We start from the raw sequence: 25,362 nt of genomic DNA, 5'->3' as shown, positions 1-25,362 counted from the left end.
TCCGGAGTCCTGCCCCATGGCAGTTAATCTATGGGACTTGGAGGATGCCTACAGTATCCTGTAATACCTGGAAGCAATATGGAATTAAGGAGAAACTTTCTATCAGTGAGAACAATTAATCAGTGGAACAGCTGGCCTCCAGAGGTTTTGTGTTCTTCAATATTGGAGGTTTTAAAGAAGAGACTGGAGAGTCACTTGTCTGAAATTATATAGGTCTGTGATGGCAAACTATGGCCTGGGTACCAGAGATGGGCATGCAGAGCCCTCACTGTGAGCAATGGGCCACTGCAAGCAGCTCTTCTGATTTTCAGTGCACATGCCAGTCTTTGCAGGCACTGGAGCACTGGGAAACAGCCTGAAAACAGCCTGAAAAATGGTCCAGAAAACAGCCAAAAGAAAGAGACCAATGACCTGAAAACTAGCCAGAAAATGGCCTGAAAAATGGCCAACACAGGCATGTGCATGCTGGCCAGCTAGTCTTTGAGTTTCCAATGCTCGTGCATCTGCATGTTCTGGTTTGGGCACTTTGTGCTGAAAAAGTTCACCATCACTGGTACAGGTTCTCCTGTTTGAGCAGGGGGCTGAATTAGAAGACCTCTAAGCTCCCTTACTGCTCTATATTGATTTTTCAATTGATCTATATGACTGGCAGAGTATTTATGTAATGAATTCCTCCCATTACCATCCACAACACTACATTATGGACCTTCTCCGTGATCCTCAAGGGGAGGCCAATATAGAGTGAATTGCAAAGTCTTTCAGAAGGTTGACCTGAAAGAATTCATCAAGTTTCAAAGATCTCAGATGTTCCTAGAAAGGTAAACTTAGCAGGACTTATACAAAGTAAAAAGCAGAAGAGATATTTCCTCTGCTGTTAGTAAAGCGTGTCCAGTCTTCCACCCCCTCCTCCCATCTCTTCCCAGTCATCCTTCAAAGTCTTTTTGATTTACTTCCTTTTAGATAAGAGATTGTGTAGGTTACAAATGAGGGGGGGGAATCAAGATTTGCTCCAATCTGCCTTTTAACTTGTACTTTCATGAAAAGGTTCTGGATGGATCCAGCTCCACCAAGCCTCCCATTTTCCTCAGTGTCACCCACCTTCCTGAGTGGAGAAGGTCCCCTCCGGACAAGGAACACAGTCGTAGCAGCAAACTGGCTCTCCTTCTTGAGCCCTCTTGACAAATCCAGGATGACAACTTTCCACACATTTGGACTCAGGCAGGGACTGAGCAGGAAAAAAAAGATTGTGTTAGGAAATATGTTAGGACTCTCCATCTATAGAAAATGTAGGTAAAAATGGCAGGAGACAATTAGCCTCTGGTCTTCACCAAAGTAAACATGAAATCTCTGACTTCTTCTAAACAGATGCAGGAGGTATAACAACCAGTGGATTCTTCATTTAATCCTTTTGCTTTTGGAATTTAACATTATTATAAAGTACTTTCTATTTAATAAAGTCTGAAGAAATGGAATTGCAGAAAAATGATTTACATATGATGATATCTTCATATTAAAACTGAGAATAAAGTTTATTGTAAAAGTTTAGGAAACTTTTATTTCATTCAGTTTTTTTTTAATATAGACTAAAACTGTGATGAAGAAAGAAACCTCTGACCAGTAAGATCTTGAAAGATTTCCATCAAACATGGCAAAGCTGCTCCACTTAAGTCCTGTCTGTTTGAGAACTTCCATTAAATGACACCAACTGGTATGGAAGGCCAACCACCCTGGAGACTCTAGGGCAGGGATGGTGAACCTTTTCCCCCTTAGGTGCCGAAAGAGTGTGCGCACTTACTATTGTGCATGCGCGAATGCCCACATCCATAATGTAATGCCTGGGAAGGGCAAAAACAGCTTCCCCCTCCTCCCAAAGGCCCTCTGGAGACCGGAAATGTCCTGTTTACCAACTTCTGGTGGGCGCAGACGTTTTGCCCTACCCAGGCACCAAAGGCTTCCCTGGAGCCGGGAGAAGGTAAAAATGTCCTCCCCAATTCCCCTGGAGGCTCTTTGGAATCCAAAAATGTCTCCCAGAGCTTCTGTGCAAGCCAAAAATCGCTGGCTGGCACACACATGTATGTTGGAGCTGAGCTAGGGCAACAGCTCGCGTGCCAGTAGATATGGCTCTACATGCCGCTGGTGGCACTCGTGCCATATGGTTGCCATCACTGCTCTAGGCTTTCCTCACTTGAAATGGGAGCTCAGGCTTTGGGAAACCGAGAAAAGACAGCAAAATGTCTCCCACCTTATTGAGCAACTTTAGCTGTGAAAGAGCATCTTGGTCGATGGAAAGTCTCTGTCTTACAAAATACGCCAGAGTCACTCTCCTGGGATAATTCTTGGGGAAAACCAAGAAGCTGTCAAGGTATAGATCTGCTTTTATCTCTCCATTTTGGTCCAAGAACAGTTCATAGTCTGAAATATTCCAAAATTCATTCTTCTCCAGAAAGGGATGAAACTAGAATGGGAACATCCAGGAATTTGAAATACAGAAAACATTGTTTCTTATCCCACATTGAATCTTTATTCTATAATTATCTCATCTCCAAATATGGTTAAATAATACTGCCACTATCTTCAAAAGTGAATGAAAAAAATTGAGGGAAAAATGGGCAATCATATACTGACAAAATATAGAGAAAATATAATTGACACAATTGGTCAATTACTGTATATGAGAATTAAATTAAAGAATTAAAGGGAACATTCTAGAGAAGATGACAAATAAAATGAACAGAGAGAGAAAAAAAGATGATTCATAAACTCTTTAGAAACCACAGGTAGACTCACAGAAAGCATAGGGGTTTATCAAGAAGAAAGGTGTCAGGTTAATCTTCTCCATGGTCATCCTGATGGAAAACACCTCCAGATGTGCTAATTCTACCTGATGGTAATGCGACATTAACAAAATGTTGCAAATCTGAAAGAACAAATCTCCCACCAACTCTTATTTCAGCCTGAAAACTTAGCCAGGATCCTTTCTGAGTTTCTTTCTCTCCCATTATGCAGCTGCAGGATTCTCCCCTCTTATCTGATCCTTCCCTAGGCAGCTTCTCTTCTCCTCATCCCTAAAGTCATTCCCAGATACCATTACATTTCCTAAGCCCTGCCCCATGTGAAGACAGGTGTGTAGAGGGCTTGGGAGGTCTGCAAAGTGATCCTGGGGGCTGAGGGAGGGCGAAACCTTTTTTTTCTTATTTACCTCCTTGAAATCTATGTGCGTCTTATGTACAGGTGCATCTTATAGTCCCATACTGGAAGTTCTTAAGATGTTTGTCTGAAGTGGTGTTGTCTGAAGTAGGCAGGGGCTTCTAATACAAGGGTCCACAAACTGTGGCCCGTGGGCTGGACATGGCCCACCAATGCAAAGTATCTGGTGCATGGAGTGGTTGAATTAAGCCCCGCCTCTTGCCCTATCCCTTGCCCCACCCCTCACCAATGGCCTTATCTTCCCATGAGCATCTTATTTATCTATCTATCTATCTATCTATCTATCTATCTATCTATCTATCTATCTATCTATCTATTGGATTTGTATGCCGCCCCTCTCCGGAGACTCATGTGACGTATGACGTTTCGTCGTTACGACGACCCGGGGACAGCTTCGAATCCACCACTGCCACTGCAGCCTCTGTTCGGATGAAGGGATCTCCGCGGTGGGTGGTGGCTTCAGACACCCCACAGAGACCCCCTCGCCCAAATGGAGGTGGCGGCAGCTACAAGAGACCAACAGCCAGTCCTTCTCGGCGCTGCGTTGCTGCAGCCTCTGAGGCTGCCACCACCGCCTCCATAAGGGCGAGGGGATCTCCGCAGTGGGCAGCCTTGGAGGCTACAGCAACGCAGCCCCGAGAAGGACCGGCTGTTGGTCCCTTGAAGCTGCCACCACCGCCACCCACCGCGGAGATCCTTTCGCCCGAACGTTGGCGATGGCGGCGGCAGCTTAAAGGGACAACAGCCGGTCCTTCTCGGCATTGCATTGCTGCAGCTTCCGAGGCTGCCGCCGCCACCTCCATTCAGGCGAGGGGATCTCCGTGGTGGGCAGCCTCGGAGGCTACAGCAACACAGTGCTGAGAAGGACCAGCTGTTGGTCCATTGAAGCTGGTCCTTCTTTTGCACTGCATTGCTGTAGCCTCCGAGGCCGCCCACCATGGAGATCCTCTCGCCTGAACGTTCAGCAGGAGGCTTCGTCGGTACATGGTACTGGTACATAGTGGACCACATTCATTTTGAAATCATGGAAATAAGCTTAAACAACTTTGATGAAAATAAACTGTAGAAGCTGATGGCATGATGGAATAAGGTGAAAGGTTACATGCTGAGTAGAATCTGTGACGAAAATCTGAAAAATAAACTCCAATCACTCTTTTAATAATAACAAATGCAAAGTAGAGCTAAGGAAATTTTAAAAAATAAACTAGTAAATATTTGAACCCCCCGCAATTGGTGGTGGTGGTATTGTCAGTCGGGTGATGGGCACATGCACTGTGCACTGTTTTATGTTTGTTTATGTAACTTTTATGTACAAAACCAATTAAAAATATATTTAAAAAATTTAATTGATTAGCGGGATTGGATTTTAATATAATTGTTCTGTCTATATTCCATTAGCTAATTAATTAATCTATATTTTTAATTAATTATTGGGAGGGTTTAAGGATGGATGCTTATGATTACTGCAATGAATGGATTGAATGGGGTGGGTGGGATGGGTGGGGTGGGTGGGACTATGGTGTGGATGAAGGGAATAGATATGGTATGAATGATATACTTGGCACACCTGATGTTGGAGAGGCAGGAGGGGAGGGGGCACCTATCTCTGGGGTGGCCGAGGGTCAGAATATCTGCTGGGGAGAGGCAGATATAGTGAGAACCACGGAGCTAGCCGTTCCAGGGGAAGGAAGGATCGCTGCTTAATAGCGATCCCATGTTCCGGCTTCCTGAGCTCAACCCAGGGTACTGGTGATGAATGTAATTCTGGCCCTGGACTCAGGCTGCTGCTACTCAATGCCAGGTCAGTGGTAAATAAAGCTCTCCTCATCCAGGATTTGATCCTGGATGAGGAGGCCAACCTGGCATGTGTGACAGACCTGGCTGGGCCCAAAGGAAGGAGTTCCTCTCTCTGAAAAATGCCCAGCCAGATTTCAGATATGGCATCAGCCTCGACCCCAGGGAAGGGGGGGGAGGAGTGGCTATTATAGCCAGGGAGAGTCTTTGCCTGCGTAGACTCGTTGCTCCAGAGATTGCGGGTTGTGAGTCCCTCCTGGTGAAGTTGGATTTAGGAGTTCAGGTGGGCTTGTTTCTCACATACCTGCCTCCCAGATGCGTGTCAACAGTCCTCCCTGTGCTGTTTGAGGAGGTAGCCAGGCTGGCGGTAGGATTCCCCAGACTTATTGTCTTGGGGGATTTTAACCTACCGTCGCTCGGTGAAACCTCTGGACTAGCGCAGGAGTTCATGGCCACCATGACAGCCATTGATCTGACTCAAGTAGTACAGGGTCCGACTCAGGGGGGCCACGCAGCCGACATGGTATTCCTCTCTGAGCAATTGAGCAGGGTCTTAGAAGTGTTGCCGTTGTCATGGTCAGACCATTTTCCATTGTGGCTTGACTTCCTGGCTCCAATCCTTCCCCACAGGGAGGCAGAACTGACTAGGTGGTTCTGCCCCAGATGTCTGATGGACCCAGAAGGCTTTCAGAGGGCACTTGGGGTTATTCCAGACATCCACAGTTCGGCAGAGTCTCTCGCTGAGGCCTGGAACAAGGCTTCAGCAGAGGCTCTTGACTGGATTGTGCCATTGCAACCTCTCCAAGGCACTAGATCCTGTATAGCTCCATGGTTCAACGAGGAGTTCCAGGAGTTGAAACGGCAGAAGAGATGTCTAGAGAAGAGATGGAGGAAGAGTAAGTCCGAATCCGATAGAATACTTGTAAGAGCTCATATTAAGACTTACAAAGTGGCGCTCAAGGCAGCAAGATGCACGTATCATGCCACCTTGATTGCATCAGCGGAATCTTGCCCAGCCACTCTGTTTAGGGTGACCCACTCCCTTCTTAACTAGGGGGAGTTGGGGAGCCCTTGCAGAGTAATGCCAAGGATTTTAACACATTTTTTGCTGATAAAGTCGCTCGAATCCCAGTGGACCTTGACTCTGATTGGATATCAGAGTTGACTGACAACGAGTCAGTCGAGGTGACTGGGACCCGTACTTGTCCATCTGTCTGGGAAGAGTTTGATCTGGTGACACCAGATGAAATGGACAAGGCCATTGGAGCTGTGAGCTCCACCACCTGCTTACTGGGTCCGTGTCCCTCCTGGCTGGTTTCAGCCAGCAGGGAGGTGACACGGAACTGGGTCCAGGAGATTGTCAATGCTTCATTGGGGAGGGGGTCCTTTATGGCTCCCTACAAGGAGGCATTTGTGCACCCCCTCCTCAAGAAGCCTTCCCAGCCATTCTTAACAACTATCACCCAGTCTCCAACCTTCCCTTTATGGGGAAGGTTATTGAGAAGGTGGTGGCGCTCCAGCTCCAGCGGTCCTTGGAAGAAGCCGATTATCTAGGCCATCAACAGTCAGGATTCAGGCCCAGCTACAGCACGGAAACTGCTTTGGTTGCGTTGATGGATGATCTCTGGTGGGCCCGGGACAGGGGTTTATCCTCTGTCCTGGTGCTTCCCGATCTCTCAGCGGCTTTCGATACCATCGACCATGATATCCTTCTGCATCGGCTGGAGGAGTTGGGAGTGGGAGGCACTGTTCTCCAGTGGTTCTCCTCCTACCTCTCCAGTCAGTTGCAGTCGGTGTTAGTGGGGGGTCAGAGGTCGACCTCTAGGCTTCTCCCTTGTGGGGTGCCTCAGGGGTCAATCCTCTCACCCTGCTATTTAATATCTACATGAAACCACTGGCGAGATCATCCAAGGGCATGGGGTGAGGTATCATCAGTATGCTGATGATACCCAGTTGTACATCTCTACCCCATGTCCAGTCAACGAAGCAGTGGAAGTGATGTGCCGGTGCCTGGAAGCTGTTAGGGTCTGCATTTATTTTATTTTATTATTTTATTTTATTTTATTTATTTATTTTAATTTTTTTTTATTTTATCTATCTATCTGTCTGTCTGTCTATCTATCTATCTATCTATCTATCTATCTATCTATCTATCTATCATCTATTTATTTATTTATCAGATTTGTATGCCGCCCCTCTCCGTAGACTCGGGGCAGCTCACAATACAATAAAAACAATTCCTGACAAATCTAATAATTTACAATTTAAAATTTAAAATAGTTTAAAAAACCCATTTTTAGCAGACATACCTACAAACATACCATACATAAATTATACAGGCCCGGGGGAGATATCTCAGTTCCCCCATGCTTGACGACAAAGGTGAGTTTGAGAAAGGCAAGGAGGGTAGGGGCAGTTATAATCTCAGGGGGAGCTGGTTCCAGAGAGTTGGGGCCACCACAGAGAAGGCTCTTCCCCTGCGGCCCGCCAACCGACATTGTTTAGTTGACGGGATCCGGAGAAGGCCCACTCTGTGGGACCTAATCGGTCGCTGGGATTCGTGCAGCAGAAGGCGGTCTCAGAGATATTCTGGTCCGATGCCATGAAGGGCTTTATAGGTCATAACCAACACTTTGAATTATGACCGGAAATTGATCGGCAACCAATGCAGACTGCGGAGTGTTGGTGTAACATGGGCATACCTGGGGCAGCCCATGACTGTTCTCGCAGCTGCATTCTGCACAATCTGAAGTTTCCGAACACTTTTCAAAGGTAGCCCCATGTAGAGAGCATTGCAATAGTCGAGCCTTGAGGTTATGAGGGCATTAGTGATTGTGAGCAATGACTCCCTGTCCAAATAGGGCCACAACTGGTGCTCCAGGCAGACCTGGGTAAACGCCCTCCTCGCCACAGCTGAAAGATGGTGCTCTAGTTAGCTGTGGATCGAGGAGGACGCCCAAGTTGCAGATCCTCTCTGAGGGGGTCAATAACTGCCCCCCCCAAGGGTAATGGACAGATAGATGGAATTGTCCTTTGGAGGAAAAACCCACAACTACTCCGTCTTGTCAGGGTTGAGTTTGAGCCTGTTGACACCCATCCAGACCTTAACAGCCTCCAGGCACCGACACATCACTTCCACTGCTTTGCTGAGGGGATAAAGAAAGGAAGGAAGGAAGGAGAGAAGGAAGGAAGGAATAATGGAGGGAGGAAGGGAAGAAAAAGAAGGAAGGAAGGAAGGAGGGAAGGAAGGAAGAATGGAGGGAGGAAAGAAAAAGAAGGAAGGAAGGAACAACGGAGGAAGGGAGGGAGGGAAGAAAAAGAAGGAAGGAAGGAAGAAGGAAGGAAGGAGGGAGGGAGGGAGGGAAGGAAGGAAGGAGGGAAGGAAGTCAGCTGTTAGAATGCTCCGATTCAGAGAGGGAAGGTGAAATGGAACCTGTCAATTTACCTGATTTAGATGAAGAGGATTTTAGTGAGGAAGACATTGAAATGCGAGAACAGGCTTCGAGTGAAAGCTTATAGACAGATGTATTGTAGTAGACAAATAAAAAATAAGTGTTACTGTTTGAACATTAAAAGTAAATTATTCAAATATCATCTGACCAGCTTGAACCAGAACAGAAGGGAAGGAGGGAGGGAGGGAGGAAGGGGAAGTTTGGGTGTCTGTGTGGGGGGGATGTGAAGAAAGAAAGAAGGGGGACAGAGAAAGAAAGAAAAAGAAATGAAAAAGAGGAAGGAGGGGAGAGAGGGAGGGAAAGAAGGGAGGGAGGCAGGAAAATGATAGAAGGAAGGAGGGAGAGAGGGAGGAAAGGAGGGAAAGATGGAAGGGAGGAAGGGAGGGATAAATAAGAAAGGGAAAGAAAGAGAGAGAGAGAGAGGAGAAACTCTGCTATTATTTTTAATTGTTCCATTATTTATCATGTGTTAATATTTTATACTATTTTACACATAGAGTGATTTTACTGCCTTTCTTTTGCCCAAGGCTACCACATATTTTTCAGGGATTTATGTGCATTCAGTGTTTATAGTCCCGAGCATAAATATGGCTGTGTTTATTCTGTACATCATGTTGCATGAGTCCAGCATAATATGCTATTCCATTCCATAATCAGCCATATCAGCCATAACACTAATGACTGTTTTGAACATGGAAGTTGGATTCCACAAATGGCAATTTTATCTGTGAAATTATGACCGAAATATTTCTGCACCTCTATTGGTTCTCACTGTCAGGAAATGTTTCCTTAGTTTTAGGTGGCTCCTCTCTTTCTTCCGTTTCCATCCATTGCTTCTTGTTTGGCCTTCTGGTGCTTTGGAAAATACATTGCCCCCCCTTCTTTCTGGCAGCCCCTTAAGAGCCTGTTGCCTCTCACACTCTTGGGCAAAGCATGGGAGCCATTTCCTCCTTTCAGGGGTCCATGAAAGGACATCTAGAGTATGTAATGTTGGGAAAAGGGGAACATTTTTGCAGAACTGTATATTAATTAAGGCTGAGTGTGACAAGGAATGGCTGGGAGGGGCCAGGGGAGGCACGTCTTGATATGAGTGACATTGAGTAAAAATATAAGGAACCTCCCCACGTTGGAACCATTATTCCATGAGTAATTAAAATGGACAGATATGCTGAGGTGGTTCCCCTCCTTCTCCCCTGGGTTCCTCCTCCAAAGGATCTAAGATTCATGGATCTACATAAAGACCACCTACCTGCCATGGCTGCAGCCTTGGAGACCCCAACCTCTTTTCTCCCTCCTTCCTTCTCCTCCTCAATCTGGAGGAATAGGCAGCATTCAAGGCCTGGGCCAGAGTCTTCATGAAGCTGTAATAGTCATAGTCATTATAGATCCACCTCGCGTTCCTTTTCCCCTGGGTGTCCAGTGGGGCTTTCTGGGTGCATCTTCTGCGGCCTTTGACAGAAAAGACGTTTTTTGAAAGAGAACAGAGAAAATAATGATCTTGAAACTTTTCTTTCACCAAGGCAATCTGTACAAAGGCTTCATCTTTTGGGCTTTTTTTGAACAGATCAACAAAGCTCAAAATACTATGGATGAATTTGAGAAATCTGTGCTTGTCCAAAAACTGCCATTTAATATTTGTGAGGATCCAGACTTTCCCTTCAATGAGTCCTGGCAAGTGCAGAAATGTTTCATGGAAAGGAAGAATTCTGTCCAAAAGGGACTCAAGTTCCATGAAGTGCACAAAGACATTGACTTGTCTCCACTTAGAGAGGGCATCCCTGAGGGAGGCTGTAGGTTCAATTGTTGAGAATTGTTGTGTTATAACCACACAAATTCCATTCCTAACAAGCACAGGAGGGAAAGTCCTCATGAAATTCTCTCCCTTCTCTGTGTCTGAAGCAAAGAGGCCAATCAGGGTCCATCTGAAATGGAGGAGCAGTTGGACAATGGCTGGGTAGTGGAACCCTTCTTTGGGACGCATCGAGTGGAAAAAGGGGAATTTGCTTTTATCACTCAGAGCATCTGAAGCAGTTAAATAACTGACCTGAAAAAGCAATGAAAATGCTGTGTCATATTTGGGGTCAGATCAAATCCAAAACATTAGATTTTAATAAATCCAACTTGGTTCTCATGAATATATTAAAACAATTTGTAATTAGATATCATTTAAAAATATTAAAGACAGAATATTAGTAAGATTGTATAATAAAAATGAAAAATAACACATTTTTAAAACTATAAACAATGTGAATAATATTACTGTATCACCTCTTCAAATTACCATAATTAGATCAACATATTGAAATGCTGACTAAAGTATTATATTCCAATAAAGGGCCTATTATATTTTTTGAGGATTGATGCATCTTTTTCTGTTTCTGTATCCCAGATTTTTTTTTTTGAAGGGCTCTTTTTAGCTTCTTCTCTAATTATACAAGAAACAGGCAGACCTCAGTTCCTAATACGATTTGTCAGTTGTATAATTCAAGATTTCTCTTTAATTGAACTTGTCTGTTTTTGGAGTCTGTCAGTATCCGTAGATTAAATTTTATGATGATATCCATATTTTCTCAATTTAGACAAAGCAGAAATTGTTTAAATTCCCAATACAACTGTGAGGGCAGCAGCTGGAGTCCTTTTACTCACCCCAAGATACTCCTCAGAGGCTGTGATTGGGTTGGTTCTGCTAGTGATTTCTCTCTGAAGCCCCAGACATCAGATGGATGTAAGAACATGGGGGAAACCTTGGCCTCTGATACTTTGATAATTGGGGCTGAGGAAGCTGGAGAGCTATGAGGTTTTCATTTAAGCATCACTTTCACTCAGGCCCTTTCTCTAAATGAGCTCCTTTGATGATGAGGGTCCCAGATTCAGTCTCAGAGAAAATAACCCCAGGTAAGGAAAGGTGTTACACACTCTATTGACTGAACAACTGTGTTTACCATGCCATTTCCCAAAGACCACAACTTTTGCACTTGATTCATTATTTTTCTCTCTCTGTTCAATCTTTAATTTATCCCTTAAAAATGAATTTTGTTTAAAGTAGTGGTGGAATCAATTGTAGTTGTTTCGATATTTCTGTAATTAATCTTTGCTTTTGGTTTAATGCTGGCTTAAGGCTCAGTAGGCTTGTGGAGATTATATAGTAAAAGAAGTATTAGTTGTTGATTATAATAACACTTCTTTTTACAATAGGGATGTTGATGATTTTTCACATGGCTTAGCATTCATTTTCAACATTCAACTGATCAACAAGAATTCCCAGGTCCTGCACAACCTCACACTTGGCTACAATGTCCATGACAACTACTTTAACACTTTCCGCACGTCAGATGCCTAGGCTGTGGAAGGAAGGAGAACCTTCTGGCTCTTCTTGATGAAGCTGACAAGGGAATCTCCATCCAGATGTCAACTTTAGTAGGTACCTACAAAGTCCCACAGGTTTGTGTGTGTTTTTCTCTATCTGGTAAAAGTAAGTGGTGAGTGAGCAATAGATGCAATCATCTCTTCCCCATGGAATTCAGGAGCTACTTTTCTCCATATTAACAAAAATGTCAATGTTTAAGCCCATTATGTTCATGTTGAGATTAATCATAAAAGGCCTGAAATGTAAGCAATACATTCTATCAATGGAGAAGACATTCTATCAACTATTTAACTGATCAAAAAATATCCCTGGTTGTTGGGGCCTCTATTGGTATCTTCATTTTAGAAGACAAGATTTGCCCTATCCATCCATATTGAAGTTGGCAATAGTAGCATTTTATGTATCAGAAATGAGGAATAAAAATACTAGCAATTATAGACCAAATGGACTAGCAGATATTGTAGTTAAAATCTATGCCATGATCGTCTTAGTTAAACTTAAAAAAAAGCATTCCTTGCAGAAGAATGCATAAGTTAATAATCATATATTGGCTCAAATTGGTCTTGAAATATCTAATTTATATCAGTGAGGTAAAACAAGGTTTGCTGGCTTTCTAGAGACTAGTACAGCATTTAATTCAATAAACATAAATATGATGGAGCAAATGGATTGCCCTCAAAGCGGAGCTCAGCCTGTTGGCCCTGACTGAAGCCTTTGTTTGAGAGGGAGGTTTGGGCTCAATGGAGCCATGAGAAGAAGGATATATGCTTATCAAGTGTTGTGAGTACGAAGGATGAGGGAGACATGAGAGTAGATAGATGTGAGAAATATCTATAGAATCTAGGCATCTAAGGCCTAGATAGATACAAAACACTCTTATTAGAGTACTAAACTTCTAACCTTTTGGACAACGGACCTTGCCAGAAAATCAAAAATGTACAAAAACATGTTTACATCCTGTATCAAGATGAAGAAATCCTATTTTTTTAGGCCAAGAAACATTCATAAAAGCAGGACAACAACTTGATGGATTAATCTAGAGAGTTCCGAGGAACTATGATGAAATTGGATGCAAGACAACCCCATATATGGACAGGAGGAAGGGGGTGTAAACCAGACATGAAAATACTATAAAAGGTGATTCTTGAAGTTAGGTACTTTGCCTTTTGAGGTACACAGGTATTTTTCACGTGACTTCAATTGGTCCTGGTATGATACGATATTATCATGCTGGCATCTTTAGGATTTTTATGTTATGTTTGATATATGTCATTTTTGATAAATGTTTCTATGAGATATATATATATATATATATATATATATATATATATATATATATATATATATATAAAATCATGTGGTTAATAAAGTTTTTAGCTTTTATTCTCTTGGTCTGGGGAATTTTTCTTACAAATTGGCGCCCAACGTGGGGCACGAGAACTTTTTTCCTGGATGGAGGATGGGAGAAACCTGGCAGGGTGTCCTTACTGGAGTTTTTTCTAGTGGCTGGTTTTCTCTTGCTTCCATGTCCAGGAATTAGCTTCTTTTCGAACCAAGAGGCCAGGAGAATATGAGGTTTCCTGGGAAAAGTTGCAGCTGCCGGCGAAAGCAAGCGTCCTTGGTGAGTAAAGGTGGCCAAGGGGTCTGATCCTGGGTTGGTGATATGTAGTGGCATGATTGAATACATGTGGGCACGCAGAGCATGTGAGAGAAATGTCTCTATATTTGTGCTGGGTTCTTGTGCACGAGAGCTAATTTAAAACACATTTTGGGTGGTGACACCATTGAGTAGAAGTTTTAAAGGGATCAGAGTAGATATTTACATAGTTGAATATCGGCTTGCTTATGTTTCACTTCAGGGTGAACGTCTACGTCATAATGACACAGGGGTTTTATTATGGAACAAAAATATATGGGTATTTACTTTAAACTTAAGACATAGCGTATGCTAGGAATGGGTTTCGTCTACTTAAAACTGACAGCGGATGCTGCAGTGGAGGTTTGTGTTTTGTTTTGTTTTTCTTCTTTCTTTTTCTTTCCCCCCCTCTCTGACAAGGGATGTAGGCTGCTGGTAAGTTGTACGTTGAAGAGCGGAACGGTGCCTTTATAGGGTGATAGCAGCTGTGCTATGTAGTATTTTGTCCTTTTGCTGGTATTATTTAAGAAGGTGTAATACATATGGTTATAGTTAGATTGCTGGTAGAGCGAAAAGATTATTGCAAGAGGTGTAGGGAAGTCTAACTGAAATTCTTGAATTCTTGAGAAATAGAGCTTTTGATAAATGTGATTAATAATCGAAGATAGATGTTTCAGGTGAGCAGATGGTAATTACTAAGGTTTTTTTGTTTGATGAATTGGAGTTAAGACTGTATGTGTAATTTAAGACAAGGAATGTGAGAATGTGAGGCTGTCTTGAAGTTAAGTGGGTTGACAGGCTGTGTTTTCTTTTTGAGGAAGTAAGTTTATAATTGTTGATGGGATATTGTTGTTCCTGGGATAGTTTGGTGCAGTAGGTTTGAAGGAGAATTACTGTATTACATCAGGCTTGGTCTATAAGCAGCTGGAGATTAGGGGATTTGTGAATATTCGTTATTTGAGAGAGCGGAGAATTTGATTATTGTATTGGGATAGATGGCATGTGTTTAATACACAGGTGAAAGGTTTGCAGTTCTGTGGCTGAGTTGTTAAGTTTATTTGTTATGTATATTAGGAGGGTGAGGATGAGAAAGAAGCTATAAAGGTTTTTGATGGCTTTATTTGGCAGTTGAAGGGAATTCCGTGTTGGTAAATTCCAAGATTAGTGTATAGATGTGGGTATGAAAGGTTTCTTTCATGTATAGTAGTGTGTATGTTTTACATATGATGAACTGGAGTTCAGTATTGAGGAAAATAACTGACTATTTTCATGTTTTCTGATATAAGTGTTTATCTTGGTTTGAATCAGTGAACTGAGATGGAATGTCAAGCCTACTAAGTTACTAGTAATTACTTATTAAGTTAAAGGAAAAGCTAACACTGTATCTCTAAAACAACCTAGTCAAGATACATAGCAGGAATCAGATTTTCTTTAACAATTGCCTTTTATATCTGTTGGAGGTAATAGTCTCTTATTGTATGCCCATAAGAAAATTGCTAGCTGGGAGATTTTGAAGGATATCTTGAGGTTTCAGATGAGGGGAATCATATTTTATTGTAAAAAGCTTTGATTATGAACTATGAATTGAACACCTATTTGATAAATGAGATAAAGTACTGGTAGGGAGTCTTGTGGTGTTATGAAATGAAAATGTTTAATTGCTGCTGTGACAATTGTTGCTGAATTTTACAATGCTCATAAGGAAGATAAACATTTTAGGAAAAAGTTTCACAATTGAGTAGGATTCGATGATAGATACTTGCTTTCTGGATTAAATCTGTGGCATCATTGAATACAGCTGAGAAGCTCATGTGATTTAGATAAATTGGTTCTGTGACAATAGATATTTGCACTGTATGGTGACGTATTTCTGGATTTGGCTCTGTTTTAAGGGAAGAGAAAGTTGTTTATGAGTGTATGAATGTTGATTGTGCAACATTCTTTTCCTTTTACACATTATTTTCTCTCTGTGGTTTGTAATCTGAGAGAATGCAGGGAAGTGTAGTTGTTTTGTACAGCATGGTATAAGTGGTGTTTATACATATGTTTGGGATTGTGGTTCCGTGTTTTATATTGTTTATTGATGAAGAAAATACTCCTATGTGAAGACTGTTAGAAGATATGATGTGGGATGATACGTACGAGGATGCTGGAGTGCAGCCAGCGATTACATAGTGGAGCGGTTTGCCTGTTGTAAAAGGAGATTGTCATTTTTATGATGTGGTAGAGAGATGTTTTCTGAGGAAGGGGGTTGGATTAGATGACCTTTGAGGTCCCTTCCAACTCTGGCTGTTATAATAGTAGTGTTGGTATTTGGGTTGTTTGTGGTAGTAAATGTTGGGTTAGCTACAGAATGTAATAAAAAGTGTGTAGCTACATTAGATAAACCTGTTGTGATTTAGAAGACAGGTAGTTTTGATAGTTTTGGATTGATGATTTCCTGTGGTGACGGTGTTAGAGGCTGAAGGCATTTGAATGGATTAGGATAGACCCGTAGGGTGTCTGTTTAATGTTGTTTAGCTGCTAGTAGGTAAAAGGGGAAGGTTTTGTGAAAGGGGGTGCTTTACAAATGTAACAAAATTGGATAGATGAGATTTAACAAACAGTGGTAGTATTAAAAGGTGGGTGATAAGCAGAGGTTTCTTAAATAAAGCTGAATGATCAGTGTGATTGATTATAAGAAATGCCTGTATAAGATATGGATTATTGAGAAAAGATGAGGTTCTGTAAAGGAGGCAGTAGGGAAGAAGAAGGACAACTAATAATTTAACTTAGTGTGAGAAATATGATTGTCTGTTGGACATGTGCATGAAAGGATGCATAACTGTTTTCCATTCACTGTAAAAGAACGTTTGTTTTTGATTGAGTGTGAATGAGTGTATATATTAAAACATGGATATTGGAATAACATAAATAAGGGAATACAGTGGTTGGGATGAATAACCTGATACTGTAGTTAACAAAAGTAACTCTGGTGTACCTGGTGAAGAAGGTACCCCAGGACAAGCTGATGCTATTAGTAGTCGGCCCTGCTGGCCCTAGTGGTGTTGCTGGGGGGTTTTTTTGATTACTTGGTTTTCCTGTTGACCAGGAACCTCTAGGCGAGCCTGGTGAACCTGGTTAAACGGGGACTTAAGGTTTTTGTGGTTCAATATGTCCTTTAGGAGATTCTGGATCTTGTGGTTATCCCAGGGTCTTATGGCAAATAAGATGGTACAAGGTTTAGGTAGTGCTATTAGTCCCCACTGGTGCACCTGGTCTCATGGGTCTATGAGGTCTTCCAGGACAATTTGGAAGCCCAGGTCTAGGTCTTCCTGGTTCAACTGGACCTGATGGTTGCCCTGGCCCAGCTGATCCAGCTGGTCCACAAGGTGAACTTGGTAATATTGGATTCCCAGGACCAAAGGGTCTTTAATGGTGAACTTGGAAAATCTGGAGAGAAAGGTATTTCTGGATCTCAGTGTACTGTTTGAATTCAAAGGAATGAGGGGACTAATTGTAGTAGGTAACGTGTTGGCTGGCCATTTCAGTGAATTGAGTGAACTACATTAAAAATGCCAGCAGTTGAGATATGTATTTGGGTAAGAATTGAATCCTTTAAGTGGATGGGTGAAAGCATTTTCATTTGTAATGATAAATACTTAAGATGAGAAAATATTATAGTGAAACAAATATGCCTTGGTATGGGAATATTATATGTATATTAATAATGTATATTAATAATGATATAGGTACACGTTTTATGGTCTATTTAGTAGAATAGGGAACTGAAAAGGATTCCCTTCTGTCTGAGTATATTTGGCAAAGGCTGGAGAGAAAATTGAATCGCAGAAACAGTATAAAGTTATAACAACTTTGAAATGTTTACCTTTAGCATTTCTATGTGTATAAATGATTGTGCAATGTATATTTAAGTGTGTAATACTGGAACGAGATGCACTGAGATGCTAAATTTTCTCTGAAACAACTAAAAAGAACTTGTCCCAATTTTTTCTCGTTTAAGGTCTGACGGGCTGGTGGCTTATTTACAAGTGCATAATTTTAAGAGTGGTGACTGATTCCTGAGTGAAACCCACAAATGGAAGCTTATTTGGGAATGTCCATTGAAAAAACTGATAATGATTGAGATGACTGTGCACGCCATGGACACACATGAAGGGTCTGATGCATGAAGGAATGGACTTTGTCAGTGCATCAGTGTCTCCCGAAAGGAGAGTGAGAGAAAGAAAGAAAGACTGAAAACCTTTTAATGTTTTTTTTTCACATAAATGGAACTTTGGAGGGTGGATTTGTGAATCTGGGTAGGAATGATTTACTTTGCCATTGTCATTCTCATAGAGAAGAGGATATGTCTGAATAGGTCACATTTATGTTGTGGAAATCTGTGGATGTAAACCCCTGAATTCAGAGTGTTAGTGTATACAATACTGTCACATATACACATGACATGCAACTATACGCTGGGGGGGGGGGGCTAGTACACATAATACATAGCAGCATGAATGTGATAATAAAGTTGGTGATTGCTTTGTGGAATGGTATACTGTACACAAAGGGGATGGGATCACAGGCTGTGTTATCTAATCACCTGGTGACAGGATAGCAGCTCTGTTTCCATACCGGACAGGATCATTGGTATACACAAACATCATCACTAGCATTAATTGATCCAGATTTGAAAACTGGAATATGCCTCAGATCCACTTTCAGTAGTGGAATGCCAGTAGGAAAATATTCACAGTACAAATGTGGAAGAAAAAGGATTGGGATGAAGCTATGAAGTGGAAGTTATTTTTAAGTAATAGTTTTAAAGGTATAGATTACACACCTTTATATAAGAAGTGTAGGATTATAGAAGAATAATTATTATTGCTATATCATGAAACAAAAGCACCTTCCAAACTGGTATTTTATACAATGTAGCCTTAGCAAAACTGTGCAATAAGCTATGTGAATGAAAAGAGACGAAGTTAAACAAGGGAGATGGGAGACACATTAAGAAAAGGGGAATTAACATATCCAGATATAATGCATATATGTCCCCTATCGTTTGAAGAAGCCAAGATTATTATAAAATCCAACTTGCAAGGGTAATTACTTGGAATGCCCTAAATAGACAGAGTAAAATATGCCTGGTGATTGTAGGGAAATATGTTACCAGCCAATAGGTATGTAGTATATAGGCAAGAGGTGTGAACACAATTATCCATAGAGTTGCTGGAAAAGGAAAAAAGCTAAAGCCCTAGGACAAGTGGGTTTTTATTTGGTGACTTATATGTTCATGTTTATGCATTCTTGCACCTGGATTAGATGAGCCCTGCACAATAGACAAACCTAACATTTATGGAGGTAACATTTTTGTAAACGAATGGGTCATTTGTGAAAGGGTAATTGGGAAGCAAAACCATTCTACACTATACCATGATAGTCATGTATTAGCAGGCATTACAATAGAGAAAGGTGAGGTGAAAGGAACAATACATAAACATGTCCCAGAAGGTGGAGAAACGGTATATGTACCCCATTATAAGCATATACCAAGATAATGGCTTATTCAGTGGCCTATAGTTACAAATGTTGTTTGATCAAAGCCCGGAGAATAGAATATATAATTGGTGACATATTCCACACTCATGAATAAGATACAAGGAGTAGTATTATACAAAAATATATGGCGATTTGTTGAGTATATGTCCCTGGTGTGCCTTACAGAACTCAACTTAGGTGAATGAGGCATTGTACATGTGCAATAGAAAGGGAGATAATGAATCTATAATGTAAAATAGAGTGACCATAAAGACATATAGATATAGACATGAGAGATGAGTTATTCAAGTAGAGATACGGCACAAGAAACCGCAGTTAGGAGTAGAATCATACAATGCTGCATCTAGTATGGAACACTTCAACCTCTTGGTTGCCAGACTCATTTATAGGAATTATTATACGCATTGTATTAAGTTATGTATTAAGGTCTGTATCTGTATCAAATGTACGCTGGTCTGATGGAAGGCCCGCTGGCATAAAGATGAATATCCCCATGAATAGGGTGGTCTACATTATGATAGAAATATTCTAAGAATTTGAAGAAATTCTTAGAAAAAACCAGAGGGGGGATTGTGAGAATTATCTATAGAATCTAGGCATCTAAGGCCTAGATAGATACAAAACACTCTTATTAGAGTACTAAACTTCCGACCTTTTGGACAGCTGACCTTGCCAGAAAAGCAAAAATGTACAAAAACATGTTTACATCCTGTATCAAGATGAAGAAATCCTATTTTTTTAGGCCAAGAAACATTCATAAAAGCAGGACAACAACTTGATGGATTAATCTAGACAGTTCCGAGGAACTATGATGAAATTGGATGCAAGACAACCCCATATATGGACAGGAGGAAGGGGGTGTAAACCAGACATGAAAATACTATAAAAGGTGATTCTTGAAGTTAGGTACTTTACCTTTTGAGGTACATGGGTATTTTTCACGTGACTTCAATTGGTCCTGGTATGATACGATATTATCATGCTGGCATCTTTAGGATCTTTATGTTATGTTTGATATATGTCATGTTTGATAAATGTTTCTATGAGATATATATATATATATATATATATATATATATATATATATATATATCATGTGGTTAATAAAGTTTTTAGCTTTTATTCTCTTGGTCTGGGGAATTTTTCTTACAATAGACCTTCACTATAGGAGATTGTTCAGAAGGCAAGAGGAGTTAAATAGTAAAAGGTATTAGTGTATTGACTTAGCCTCTTTGCAGTGTGATGTCACTTCCAGGCATTATAAAGTCAAAGGATCTTAGGAAATGGGGTGTGGAGTTTCAAAGTCGTTCAATGGAAGAGATGTGAAACTGGGGGGGGGGGTAAACGAAGCTTTAAAACCATGATTTCTGCCTCAATAACACTCATTCTCAGCTGGATGCTTGTCCTATGCTTTGTTATCTATTGGAATGGTGATTTGGCCGAGTTTGGCACTTTTCCCAGACCTTGTTGACATCTAGCTCCCAAAAAGAAAATCCTTCTTTCTCCAAGTCTTTTAAAACCTGCTTTTCATTTTGTGTGCTTAAATCAATAAAGAGTTTGATTTATTCATAAAATAAAGGATTTTTGAGTCGGGGGTTTTGCTCTGAAGGCTGTGCACAGAACACTATAGAAAGATGAACATTTGAACTCTTGTTATTCAGTTTAGATATGAACAACTTACTGGACTAATGCAAAATTAAAAGAACACATAAAAATAAATGTTATTTCATTTTTTTGATAAAAATTACCAAATTATTGGACCAGTGAAATGCATGCCCAGGACTCTTCAATATCTTCATGAATGATTTCGTATGAGGGGAGAAATGGGGAAATCATCAAATTTGAAGACAACACTAAAGTGGCAGGAATAGTCAACAGCTCAGATCATAGGCTGAAGACCCAGATGGATTTAGATAGACTTGAATCCTTAGCCTATCTAACAAAATGAAATTCAATGTAGAGAAAGGTAAGATGTTACACTTAGGCTAGAAAAACCAAATGTACACTTACAGACTAGGTGAAATCTGCAGTAACTGTGACAGGGATCTTAGAGTCTTAGTGGACAAGCAATGTGTGGCACCAGACGGGTCCGCCACAGAGAAGGCTCTTCCCCTGGGGCCCGCCAGACGACATTGTTTAGTTTAGGTTAAGTGACTTATGAACCGCAGTGGCGAGCGCAATTTAGCATTCCAGCACGTAGCCCACCGCTGCCCACGACTTACTTTTATCAGATGGAGAAAAACACACACAAACCTGTGGGACTTTGTAGGTGCCTCCTAATGCTGACATTTCGATGGAGATTTCCTTTCGTGCTTTATCAAGAAGAGCCAGAAGGTTGTCCTTCCTTCCACAGCCGTAGTTGGGGACATTGGCTTCTCCAGTGGAGAGAATCTCCAGCAAGGCATCTGAAGTGCACAAAGTGCTCATATAGTTGTTATGGATATTGTAGCCAAGTGTGAGGTTGTGCAGGAACTGGGAATTCTTGTTGATCAGTTGAATGTTGAAAAGTAATTTTAAGCCAAAGAAAAAACTAACAGCATCCCTATTGTAAAAGAAAGTGTTATTATAATCAACAGCAATAAAAAATACTTCTTTCAGTATATAATCTTCCACAAGCCTACTGAGCCTTAAGCCGTCATTGAACCAAAAGCAATGATTAGTTACACAAATATGGAAATCGGTTGAGCTACAGCAACTGCAACTGATTCCACCATAACTTCAAATAAAATTCATTATTCAACTGATAAATTAAAGATTGAACAGAGAGAGGAAAATGATCTGCAGCCCATTCAGGTTTTTCCAGCCTTTTTGGATTTCAGTCTATTTCACAAAATCAGACAAAAGAGAGAAGTCATGGAAATCAAAATCATTCAGGAAATTAGACATATTCCCCAACATAAGAATAAATGGGGGAAAAAACAGAAAATAAAAAGAGTGTTAGAATGGAGGGAGTTCAGCTCCATAACCCCGAATGACTTACAGATCACGGAAAACAAACTGCAGAGAAGGAGCCATGTTGAAAATTAACTTTACATGCAATGTTTCCTTTTCATTGGTGACTATACCAATGAGATGGTCTCCTGGGCTGTAAAAGCTCTGTGGTTTATTTCTATCCTGGTGCTCCAAACTCAGCAGGCATTTCCTTCTCAGCTTCCCAGAAACTGGATGGAATAAAAGCAGCACCAGAAGCAGAAGCAGGAGGTCCATAATTCATGGGGTAATTCATTCAATCTCCTTCCTGATCCTGAAGAAGAATTAGAAGAATTCAGAGGATTCTCAGAAGGTGGAATATGATCTAGTTGCTTTCCTGATTAAAATACAACTTCACCAGGAAAGGAGAGAGACGTACATGCAAGAGCACAGACTCTGCCTGTCCCCAAACTCCATATTTCTCTGCCCAAAGTCTCCCCTGGAGTTTTCAGCCAAAGAGCAGAGATGAATCTTTGATCATAATTCTCCTTCTCAGGAAAGATCCCTGGATGATTCAACTTTGGGGAATTGTCTGGAGAGAAATGAAAGGGAAATAATCCTCCTATGGCACCTAATGGCAGGGCCAGAGATGGAACTAAATCAGTCATCTAGAATTGAGAGGTTTGGGAGCTCCATGCTTGAAGCTGACTCTGGAGGTAACACACGGCAACTGTGGCTGAAGAAACAAATAAATCTGAGATTTGTGGGCATGAAGACAAAATCCCAGGGGACAGTTAATGCCAGAGCATCTCACAGACCTGAAATAGCTGCCTGCTGAGTTAAAGCCAACCTGTATTTAACTTTATTTTGAAAGTTAAAGCTCAAAGTCCCCACACAAAAGGCTGATGCAACTTTAGTGAAAAACTAGCTGCTAGAACTTTGCAGAGTTTTAAAAACTCTCTCTCTCTCTCTCTCTCTCTCTCTTACACACACACACACACACACACACACACACACACACACAGAGAGAGAGAGACAAACAAACAGACACAAACAAAAAAACAGAGAGAAGTTAGAAAAACTGGCTAGCTTTGCAACCTGAAGATGAGTGGACTTCAACTCCCAGAATTCCAAAGTCAGCACTCAGTGACCCTCTTCCCGTGGGCCTTTTCATGCTGTAGTTGTCCTTCTCATTGCCTGCAGGGGGCAGTCTGTGCTCTGACTTTTAAGTCATAACTGGCCTCCTCTGCCAGTGAATTGGACAACTAAACCTGGCAAAGACCCATGTGGTTTCTTTAGGCCCATTTTCACAAGGCCTTTTGAATATAAATCATTTTGCTCTTTTATGCCTGTTTCCCTTTCATTTCCCCTTGAGAGGAAAAGCCACGCCCCCAGGGGAAGGCAGCTGATTGGTGGTTATATGCATACTATGTGGTTTATATGTATACTTCCAAAGAAAGCTCTGCACAGCTATAGCTGAACCTCTAAGCATGATCTTTGAAAAATCATTCAGGACCAGCTCACAACCAAAGCTTTGGTCACTAGACATGGCCATCCCCATCTTCAAGACATGGCCATCCCCGCTTTCAAAAAAAGGAGATTCCAGTCTAGTTGAAAACTACAGACCAATCTCTCTATGCAGCATCGCATGCAAAGTCATGGAATTAATCGGAAACCAATTAATTAACCTTTACCTAAAAACTAACAATCTACTGTCGGACAAACAATTTGGTTTCAAGAAAAAAATATCTTGCAACCTGCAACTCCTTCACTGCAAGAAAATATGGACTACACATCTTAATCAGGACATTAATAGACACAATTTACATAGACTTCTGTAAAGTCTTCAACTCAGTGGTTCACGATAAACTACTGCTAAAACTGAATTCCTGCGGCATCTCAGGATCCCTACATGCTTGGATAACTGCATTCCGATTAAATAGACAACAAGTTCTCAAAGTAAGGAACACTATAACTAATCCTGTTCCGGTTAACAGCGGCATACCCCAAAATAGCGTATTAGGACCAACACTCTTCATACTCTATATACTCTATTACAAGCAACTGTGTTCTCTTAGTCGATGATGTAAAACTTTTCAACACTACCAATAACACAGCTAAAGACCTGGACTTTGTGTCTGAATGGTCAAACATCTTGTAACTCCAAATCTCAATCAAGAAATGCTCTGTCCTACACATTGGCAAAAAGAATCCAAGCTGAATAAACAAGACCTTACAGACAACCCTCACTCCGTAAAAGACCTTGGAATACTCATATCAAATGACCTAAGTGTCAAAGCCCACTGCAACAACATCACAAAAAAGGCTTCAAGAGTTGTTAACTTAATCCTATATCTCTTCTTCTCCTGTAATCTCATACTACTAACCAAAGCATACAAAACTTTTGCCAGACCAATCCTTGAATACAGCTCATCTGTCTTGATCCTACACCGCATTTCAGACATAAATACATTAGAAAGCGTCCAGAGATACTTTCCGAGAAGAGTCCTCTACTCCTCTACTCACAACCGATTACAATATGCAACCAGACTTGAAATCCTAGGCTTAGAAAGCTTAGAATTACATCGCCTTTGACATGACCTAAGCATAGCCCATAAAATCATCTGCTACAATATCCTTCTTGTCAATGACTACTTCAACTTCAACCACAACAATACACGAGCAATAACAGATACAAATGGAAAGTAAACTACTCCAAACTGGACTGTAGAAAATATGACTTCAGCACCCGAGTTGTTAATGCATAGAACTCACTACCGGACTCTGTTGTTTCATTACTTAACCCCCAAAACTTTACTCTTAAGACTATCCATTGTTGACCTCACCCGATTCCTAAGAAGTCAGTAAGGGGTGTGCATAAATGCACCAGTGTGCCTACCGTCCCTGTCCTAAGTTTCCCTGTCATTAATACCAATATCATGTACAGGTATATAAACAGTGTTATTTCTTTGTATATTACCAATATGTACTTGACAAATAAATAAATAAATAAATAAAAATAAATATTTTTTTCAAATCTTTCACCTTCCCCAGACTCCAAGCACCCCTCTTCTGGATTTTACAAGATTTCCTTTAACAAGTAGTCCTCAACCCCAAAATTGACTACAAAACTTATGTTGCTAAATGAGACAATTGTTAAGTGAATCACTGAAGTTGTTGTTAGTAACAGAGTTGTTAAGTGAATCTGGCTTTCCCATCAACTTTGCTTCTTAGAACATAATTAAAATAATAATAATAATAATAATAATAATAATAATAATAATAATAATAATAATAATAATATTTATCCGACCGAACACTTGTAAGAGCTTTTATTAAGCTTTTATTAAGCTTTTATTAAGCCTTACAAAGTGGCGCTCAAGGCGGCCAGCAGGGAGGTGACGCGGAGCTGGGCCCAGGAGATTACCAACGCTTCCTTGGGGAGGGGA

The 25,362-nt window shown here is 41.0% G+C and overlaps 1 protein-coding gene and 1 long non-coding RNA gene across 2 annotated transcripts in view; one reads left to right on the top strand and one right to left on the bottom strand.

Moving 5' to 3' along the window:
• LOC139155130 (vomeronasal type-2 receptor 26-like) overlaps positions 1-22,210 on the bottom strand; it is a 42,885-nt gene extending 20,675 nt beyond the window's left edge. The window contains exons 1-3 of the mRNA XM_070730214.1: positions 21,984-22,210; positions 21,257-21,545; positions 9,703-10,497 (exon numbers count right to left, since the gene is read on the bottom strand). Of these exons, the coding sequence (XP_070586315.1) occupies positions 9,703-10,497; positions 21,257-21,545; positions 21,984-22,210 (1,311 nt within the window). The remainder of the gene's footprint in view (positions 1-9,702; positions 10,498-21,256; positions 21,546-21,983) is intronic.
• Positions 12,413-17,689, top strand: LOC139155126 (uncharacterized). The gene is made up of 2 exons (XR_011557029.1): positions 12,413-12,957; positions 13,354-17,689. It is a non-coding gene; the product is annotated as an uncharacterized lncRNA (long non-coding RNA).
• Positions 22,211-25,362: the final 3,152 nt, after the last annotated feature.

The sequence above is a fragment of the Erythrolamprus reginae genome (assembly GCF_031021105.1).
Source record: "Erythrolamprus reginae isolate rEryReg1 chromosome 13 unlocalized genomic scaffold, rEryReg1.hap1 SUPER_13_unloc_1, whole genome shotgun sequence".
Lineage (NCBI taxonomy): Eukaryota > Metazoa > Chordata > Lepidosauria > Squamata > Dipsadidae > Erythrolamprus > Erythrolamprus reginae.
Note: the sequence above shows the minus strand (reverse complement) of the source record. Positions and strands in the feature narration are given on the sequence as shown.